Source organism: Mus caroli, unplaced genomic scaffold (genome assembly GCF_978045245.1).
Source record: "Mus caroli unplaced genomic scaffold, Mus_caroli_1 scaffold_13, whole genome shotgun sequence".
NCBI lineage: Eukaryota > Metazoa > Chordata > Mammalia > Rodentia > Muridae > Mus > Mus caroli.
In genome coordinates, this window is record NW_028227268.1 from 8065992 (window position 1) to 8075031 (window position 9040).

Below are 9040 nucleotides of genomic sequence, written 5' to 3' on the forward strand. Positions count from 1 at the left end.
AGACCAAACCTACTCAAACCACTACATCGGGTCAGCCAGCAAGCCCTAAATACCTTCTTATCTCTGCCTCCCAAGCACTGGGAGTACAAGCACATACTACATCTGGCTGCTTTACAAGGTTGCTGGGGATCCAAACTCAGGCCTTGTGTGTCTGGTAAGCACTTTGCAGAGTCATCTCCTCATCCCCAACTTGTGTCCTTTTAACCCCCATGTATGGTGGATTTATCCCTTTTCCTGATATCCTTACAATCCTAGGTCCTTTCCGTCTTACACATCTGTGTCCTCAGCTCTGTTACGGATTTTTGAAAAGATGTAGTCACGTAGTTTGTCTTGTTTTCATTTTTAGGATAGAAGGTGGAGGGATGGCTTCTTGTAACTTTCTGCATCCTTACCCGGAGCAAAATTCCATTCCAACCAGAAGCAGATGGCCTAATAAATAATTATTAGGCAAGCGTAAGTGTCCTCCTCAGGGATAGCTCTAGAGCTCCCTGTCAGTCTAGAAGATGCTCGCCCAGCCTCCATGGCTTCCTTCTGAGAGTCTTTCCCAATTTCCCCAGTAGCCCTGGGCACTTCTTCTCCTCGGCTCCTCTATTCTTTGATCCTGCCTACATTAAAGTTATTTTTCTTACTGTACCATAATTGTTTGCATGTCTGTCTTTGCCACAGAACTTCTGAGTTCCTCCAGGGCAGTAACCCTGTAGTTAATAAGTTATATACATATAAATATGTATACACAGAAACGCACATGCCTATATACAAACACTTTGTGTGTGTGTGTGTGTGTGCGCGCGCGCGCGCGTGCACATGATACACAGAGATAGATGGTAAATTCTTTGAGGTATAGTAATTACAAAACCATGTATTTCAATGTATCAAAAACTCAAGCTTTCATCTTTTTAATTTTTATAATTTATAATTTATAAATTTTTATGTGTATGGGTAATATATATATTTAATACATACCTGGCTCCCAAGGAGGCCAGAAGAAAGCATTGGATCCCCTAGCACTGGAGTGCGAGATGGTTATGATCTGCCACGTGGGTACAGGGAATTGAACCAAGGTCCTTGAGAAGAGGACTCAGTGGTCTTAACCAGTGAGCCTTCTGTCCAGCCCCATCGTTTTAATTTTGAATTATTATTTTGTGTACATGTGTGTGCAAGCTCAGGGATGCTTGTGGGGGTAGGAGGTCAATCTCAGATGTTCCTCGGGTACTCTCCACCCTACTTTCTGAGACAGGGTCTCTCAGTGGCTTAGGGCTCACCAAGTCAGCGAGGATAGCTGAGCAGCCCAGCAAGCCTGTCCCTGCCTCTCTGGCACTGAGATGACAAATGTCCCTTCATGCCTGGCATTTTTCAAAATGGCTTCTAGGAACCAAAGTCAGGTCCCCGAGAAAATGCTTTTCCAACTGAACCATCTCCCCAGCCCCTGGATTTTCACCTTTTGGGGTTGGATCTGGTGCTCCTGTTGACATATGGCCAGCACGCAACCCCTGTTTATGGAGTGAACTCGTTAATAACTGACTACACAAATCCTCACTCTCTGTCCTGTGCTCAACCAGTGCTGGATATGGGCAGCTGTCTTGTCATGTTTTACTCTCTGCAGGATAGGAAGAGGACTGTGTGTTTATTTGCATATGCAAATTTGTGATTTAGCATTAAGATTCTGAGCTTTGGGTGTTTGCTTTGGGGTTTAGGTGGTTGGCAGCAGGAGCTAGTGTCCAGAGGTGGCAATCATGGGAGGTTTTGGGAACTAGCCCAGAACTGGGCTGTGGCTGTTGACAGACTATGCTGATTTGGAAAAGTGCACTTCCAGGCCTGAGGGAACTGAGGGAACTGTTGCAGCAGTTCTCAATGAAAGACCCTTTCATGGGAGTCACCCAAGACCATCAGAAAACACAGATATTTACAGTACAGTTCATAACAGTAGCAAAATTACAGTTATGAAGTATCAACAAAAATAATTCCACGGTTGTGGTGTCACCAAAGCACGAAGAACTGTACTAAAGGGTTGCAGTGTTAGGAAGACTGAGAATCATTGTGCTGGGGGTCTCTATATCAATTCTCTAACCAAATTAGAGCTACACTTTCCCCTTCCTCGGATGCTAGGCACCCTCTTTCTTCCTTCCTTCCTTCCTTCCTTCCTTCCTTCCTTCCTTCCTTCCTTCTTTCCCACCCATCCTTCCTTCCTTCTCTTCTTCTCCCACCTCCTTCTTTTTTTTCCCAAGACAAGGTTTCTCTGTGTAGCCCTGGCTGTCCTGGAACTCACTCTGTAGACCAGGCTGGCCTCGAACTCAGAAATCCACCTGCCTCTGTCTCCCAAGTGCTGGGATTAAAGGCATGCACCACCACCACCCAGCCCCACCTCCTTCTTTGCAGAACAGTGATCATTACTTATGCCTGAGTATGAGTCCAGCAGCAGCTCTCAGACTCTGTCTCTCTCTTTTTTATATCCTTAATGCTGTAACACAGATGTCTCTGCTCTCTGGCTACACCACGCCTACACCAGGATCTGCCCTTCCCAGCATCTTTCCCCACTCCAGTGTATCTCTCTCCAGTGACCCCAGGACAAGTCACACCCCTGCTAGCAGGTAGTCTCTCAGAATAGCATGTGGCCACCTTCATCACCTCCCTCCCTAGGTTGTCTTCAAAGCTCTTCTCACAGCCACCTTGGGCAGGACCTGACCTGGGAGAAAGAGGCTGGAGTATTCCCTCATCAGAGCCACTGAGGACATTGGTAGGAACACTGGAGGGGAAAAAAAAAAGAAGAAGTTTCAGGCCAAAAGCTGGAGCTATTACCGCCCCAACAGGCTTGGTTTAGCCATCCATCAAGTTAAAAAAGAAACATGGGCCAAAGAGATAGCTGAGTTTGCAAAGTGCTAATCTTGCAAGCCTAAGGGCTCGAATGAGTAGGATCCTAGGCCCCATGTTAAAAAACAAACAAATAAATAACATATAAGGACACCGTGGCATGATGACACATGCTTACAGACCCAGTGCCCAGGAAGCAAAGACATGTTGATTCCTGGGCTAGTGGCCAGTAAACTTCAGGCCAGTGAGAGTCAGAAAAGTAAAAGTGGGCAGAACCCAAAGAAAGGTGACTTCTGGCTTCCCATACACAAAAACAGGTATATACCTCACCTGCACACAGGAACACACACACACACACACACACACACTAGCAGTAAAAACCAGAGAGAGAGATTTATTCCAAGTGTCCAAATAGAGAAGAGGAACAGATAAAGGGGCTCAGTGACCCCAAGATTTTAGAAGATCAAGATGCTGATAATAGCTTTAGATTTGAGTTGGGGCAAGGAGCAAGATGTTGGCATCATGAAGAAGTCCTGGTCCAGATGTCATCTCCTTGATCATCACCTCACCTTTGGTCCAGTGTGATGGCCTCAAGATGCTACGGTGAGTCAATCTGGCTCCTGTGAGAGGGTCACTTCCGCTTCAGAATGCAGCTTGGCCCTCATGGGTAATCACTGTCATCTGGGGGTACCCTGACCTTCCAGGTTTTGTACTTCCAAAAATCCAAGGCGACTGCAGGTTTAGGACAATGCTTCTCTCCGTCTTCAGCTCTGAGGAATGATAAGATAAATTCAGACACACCGAGTGACTAGCATGTCAACTGTCAGAAGCAAAGAAGTGACCCAAAGCTAAGGAGACAGATTCGGAAGGATGGCAGAGACGCCAGGCTTACACCTTGCTTTGAGTTTACCCCAGGAGCCAGCCTAAGGAGTCCATGCTTTTTTTGGCAGAAAAACAAATCTAAGCAGCTTTCTCAGGTAGGGATAATGAGCCCCTGCAGTCACTATGAAGGGAGCAGAGCTGATGACATCTACGGGATGGGATCCACAGCCCCTGCCAGGGATGCAGAGAGTCCAGGCCTCCTGGGACTTCCAGGCCAGGCCAAGCCTGCTGAGGCAGAGGCAGAGGCATCAGGAAGTCTGCAGGAGAAAGCACGCTACTAAGGATAAGTAAATGTGAGATCTGAGAGCCCGAGTGAGACTTTAAATCCATCCTGTGAACCAGGACTATGAATGAGGCACAGAGCAGGGGATGCTGGGAAGGAGAGCCAAGGCTCTAAGAGAAACATCATCTTTACTCTCAACTTAGTGAGTGAAAATAAACTGACCAGCCCAGGATTAGGTAGCATCTACTCAGATCAATCATATCCAGACAGTGTCTCCACACCACAGGGTAGGTGCTGGTCATCCCTGCCCAGGAGAGAAAGCTGCACTTTAGAAGCAGTAAAACGAGGTGCTAGAGAGATGTCTCTATAGGTAAAGAATCCACTGCATAAACGTGAGTACCTGAGTTCCAATCCCAGCACCCATGTAAAGACTAAACATAAAAACACAAGTCCACAACCCTAGCTCTAAGCTGGTCAGAGGATAAGGCGCTCCTTGGCAGAATCCTTGAGCCCTGGGCTCAGAAAGCCACCGTAGCTCCAAAGATAAAAAGGAAAATGATAAGCAGGACACTCAGTGTTGACCTCTGGCCTTTGTGTTTGAACACACACACACACACACACACACACACACAGAGATTTAGTTCTAGAAGATTCTGACGACAGCATGCAAGCAATTTCCTCAGCATCCAATGCCTGATCTCCTGGTTGGGGGAGGGGAGACAAGCAGCTGCACATGGGTGTTTTTAGCCCTTCAATGTAATGGATAGTAATTCTAAGAAAGTTCTCTTGGCAGGATTCAGGCGGTGTTGGGAGTTTGTTTTCCCACTCCCTGCAGGAAAGTTAATCAATTTTAAAACCGACCCCTTCCAAGCTGAGATGACAACTGGGGGGAAAAGGGATTGGTTTTTTAGCTGCTGGGTTTGCTGCCTAGGCCCCTCCCACCTCCATGGGGCCACTTATTGACATTGAAATATCTTAACAATAAGCAGCTATTGATGCCCTCCCCCCAGGTCAATACTGAGACTCATTGACCCAGACTGCAAATATGGAAGGCGGTGAGTCCAAGGTCACTATTTACCTGAAGGCATGAAGAATATATCTTGATAAGAACCAAAAAATCGAAATCAATATGCAAGCCGTGGTGTGGATCACTACCTCCTGCCAGCCAGGAGGCTATTTTAGGCCATTTCAGGGCTCCTCTGACTCAGAAGCGGAGGCCAGGACTGGAGAGGAAGTGAGAACAAGAATCTGATCCTTCTCTGATTGCCCCAGCCAAGGAGACTGACTGACAATCTATCCTGCTGGCCTGCATCGGCTCACTTCCCACAAAACTCAGTTTCTCCAGCCTCTCTGAGGGGGTCCCTTAGAGGCAGAAAATAAAGGAAACATCTAACCTCAGGAGCCGTAGAGGGTGGTGGCGTGGCAAGATGACGGCTTCGCACTGATGTGGCAAGACAGCTCAGAGAGTGAAACAATTGCCTCACAAGCTTGAGGACCAAAGATTGGTCCCAAAATTCAGGTAGAGAGCTGGATACCATGATACGTGCTTGTAATCCCAGAGATGGTGATGGTAAGACGGAAGGGAGAGACAGGTAGATCCCTGGGACTCGCTGGCCAGCTAGCTTCATCCACTTGTCAAAGTTCCAGGCCAATGAGAGACACTCCCCACCCCAGGCCTCAAATTAAAAACTGGAAGGTGCCTGAGGGAACTTTACCTGGGGTTGTACTCTGATCTACACACACACACACACACACACACAAAAAAACCTCAACTTCCCCAAACAAGCTTATCAGAGAAGTTTTAGGGGCAAATAACGTGATCTTTACCTGTTAGGGAAACTTTAGTATCCAAGACGGAGTATCCTGATGGGAAGGGGAAGGGCAACGCCTGAGGTAGGCTACCTTCCCCCGCCATAAACATTCTAAACTCGAGTTGCTCTGACATTTCTTCCTCTGAAGGGCTATTTTTATTATAATTATTTGTTTAGGCTTAATTAACTTCTTTCCCAATTACAAAGGAAATCCATGTTCTCTGTAGAAAATGTCAAGGCAGTCCGTGACGATCCTCTTAATCTCTCTCGGAGTGCTCTGACTGATGAAGCGAGAACAGAGCACTGGTCCTGAATTCCGAAAGACCCGAGTTCAAGTTTTGATGTTGCAACTTAGCCGACGCACGGCTTTCGAGGAAGGGGCGGCTTCTCTTGGCTGGCATTTTCGATAGAAGAAGGCTCCTCGGTGCAGCTGACGTGGTGATTAAATAAGGATTTATGCAAAATACTATAAAGTTGACATATGTCTGACAAGTTGGATCATGAGACACCCAGGGACACGTTCGAATAAGCAGCATCGGGTACAGAAATGGGAGAGTCGCTGCTGAAGCAAGGAAGAATTTTAAAATTACAAGATTTTATAGGCAACTAAAGTCTCTCAAATGGGAACATCAGTATGAAATAGATGACTCCTTAAGCCGAGCAAACATCTTTTCAATACGGCTAAAAGTAAATCTCAAATGTCCCATCGCCAGAAAATGTCAGATATTTGAGGTTAATTGGCTTTATTTAATCTTTGTATTAAAAAAAAAATCATCACATCAGTTTGTACTCCATAAGCACATGCAATTATAAATTGTCAGTTTGTAATATCTTAAAAAGACGAATAAAGGTAAATGATCAAAAGTCAATGTAAGAGGGATCTTACAACAAGATCCATAGGAGTCGGGGCAAGTGAGGAAGTAGGGATGAGGATGCCAGACCAAGGTAGTTCCATACAGTGACTTGGTTACTGAAGTAATCTCAGCTGGGGAACTTAATAGGGTTGCCTAGCAACCATCCGGGGCTAAGAAGACCAGAGAGGAGCCATATCTAGAAGGGGTCAGTTCCACTAAAGCTGGATCCACAAGGAGAAGAGAGTCTCAATTGATCAACTGCCCAGGTTAGATTGTTCCATAGACATGACTGTAAGGAAGTGCATTGCCAGTTGATATTGGAAGGCCCAGTCCCCTGTGGGTGGCACCATTCCCTAGGTGCTGGTCTCTATAAGAAGGATAGCTAAGTATAACCCTGTGAGTGAGCCAGCAAGCATCCGGTTTCTTATTCAAATCCTGCCCTGGCTTCTGTTAATGAGGCACTGTTGCCTGTAAGCTGAAATAAAGCCCTTTCTCCCCTAAGTCACTTTAGGTCAGAATGTGTTATCACAGAATGAAGCTAGATCAGTGATGGAGTCATAAAGGGGATAGAGTTGCTGTTAAAGATGCTGCACAAAGGAAGGGGAAACCAGGAGAGACCTCTTTCTATCTTCAAGCCAGTAACTCCCATTGGCCAATGGACCTGGAAGCCCAGGAATGGTTTTGGTTCCCTATCAAAGGGAACATATTGCAGGTGTGTTCTCTGGCTCTCCTGCCGTCTGCTGCATGAGGACAGAGTGACCAGGTGCCATCTCAGAAGCAAGAAACAGCCTTCACCAGATACCAGCACTGTCACAATGATTTTGGATAGTCTCCAGAAATGTAAGACACAGACTGCTGTTGTGTTTTGCAATAACAACCCAAGCAGACTAAGACGTGTTGACCTCTCTACTGGGTTTTTAGGGAAACCTCTGCTCTTCACAGGGAGTCTTTTCCTCACATAGAACCTTCTCAATAATAAAAGACTGATAGACGAAAGGAAAAGTTTTTCAACCTGGTAAGTCTTCACTTCCATTGTAGCAAACCAGTCACAAATACTGCGCTTACTGGGTTCACAGTAAAACCCAGTCCTAATTAAACCACTTCCAATAAAAGTTTAAATGCACTCATTTCTACCATTTAACATAATCCTGGGAGTATGCGCCAATGTGACAGGGAAATCAAAAAGCATGAAGAGACCCAACTGTCATGATTAGCCTGGGAGATGGATAGGAGGCTAGAGAATACAACAGAATCAACTGCCGCACTATTAACACAGTTAGGATCTAGTGGACAAAACCCAGTAGCTTCTCTATTCACTGGCAATAACCAATTGCAAAATCAATAGGAAAATGAGCGGCCTCGACAATGCTGTAGAACCTATAAAATACCCAGGCAAACAACCTGTGTGTGTGTGTGTGTAGATATGTATGTATGTGTAGATGTGTGTGCATGTTTGTGTGTATATGTAGATGTGCATATGCTCTGTAGATGTGTGTAGGTATGTGTATATATAGTGTATATATAGATATGTATGTATGTGTAGATGTGTGTATATTTGTGTGTATTTGTAGATGTGTGTGTAGATGTGTAAGTATGTGTGCATAGTTGTATGTGCACATAGGTGTATATGTATAGATGTGTGTGTTAATATGTAAGTATGTGTGTGTGGATGTGTGTGTGGATGTGTGTGTACGTAGGTGTGTATGTACAGATATCTTTGTATGTGTGTATCTGTGTAGATGTGTGTGCAGGTGTGAGTGTGTAAATGTGTATGTGTATGCATGTGTATGGGTAGATGTGTGTGTGTGTAGATGTGTGTATAGGCATGTGTATATGTAGATATGCGTGTATATATAGATGTGTATGTATGTTTGTGTATATGTATAGATATGTGTGTAGGTGTATGTGTGTAGATGTGCCTGTGTGCATAAGTGTATATGTGTATATGTATGTATAGGTGTGTGCGTAGATGTGTATGTGTGTGCATAGGTGTGTATGTATAGATGTCTGTATATCTGTGTATATGTGTGTATGTGTAGATGTATGTGCAGGTGTGTGTGTAGATGTGTGTAAACATGTGTATATGTAGATGTATATGCGTAGATTGGTGTGTGCATAGGTGTGTAGATGTGTGTGTAAATGTGTGTCTGTATAGGTGTGTGTGTAGATGTGTATGTATTTGTGTGGGCAAATGTGTGTGTAGATGTGTGTAGATGTAGATGTGTATGTATAGATGTGGGTGTAAATGTGTATAGGTATGTTTGTTGATGTGTATGGGTATGTGTAGGTGTCTGGGTTGTTGTATGTGTGTAAAAGCAAGTAGATGTATATGTAGGTGTGTATGTATAGATTGTAGATGTGTGTAGGTATCTATGTGTGTATGTGTAGATGTATTTGTAGATATGTATGTGTATAGATAGATGTGTGTGTATGTGTCTGTGTGTGTGTGTGTGTGTGTGTGT

General features: G+C 44.9%; 1 protein-coding gene across 1 annotated transcript; it reads right to left on the reverse strand.

Annotated features, from left to right (window-relative positions):
• Positions 1-7887: 7887 nt before the first annotated feature.
• Positions 7888-8695, reverse strand: LOC147001375 (uncharacterized). Its single transcript, XM_085829202.1, has 2 exons — positions 8460-8695; positions 7888-8407 (listed from the first exon to the last, which is right to left on the reverse strand). The coding sequence occupies exons 1-2, from the start codon at positions 8693-8695 to the stop codon at positions 7888-7890; spliced, it is 756 nt and encodes a 251-aa protein (XP_085685328.1).
• Positions 8696-9040: the final 345 nt, after the last annotated feature.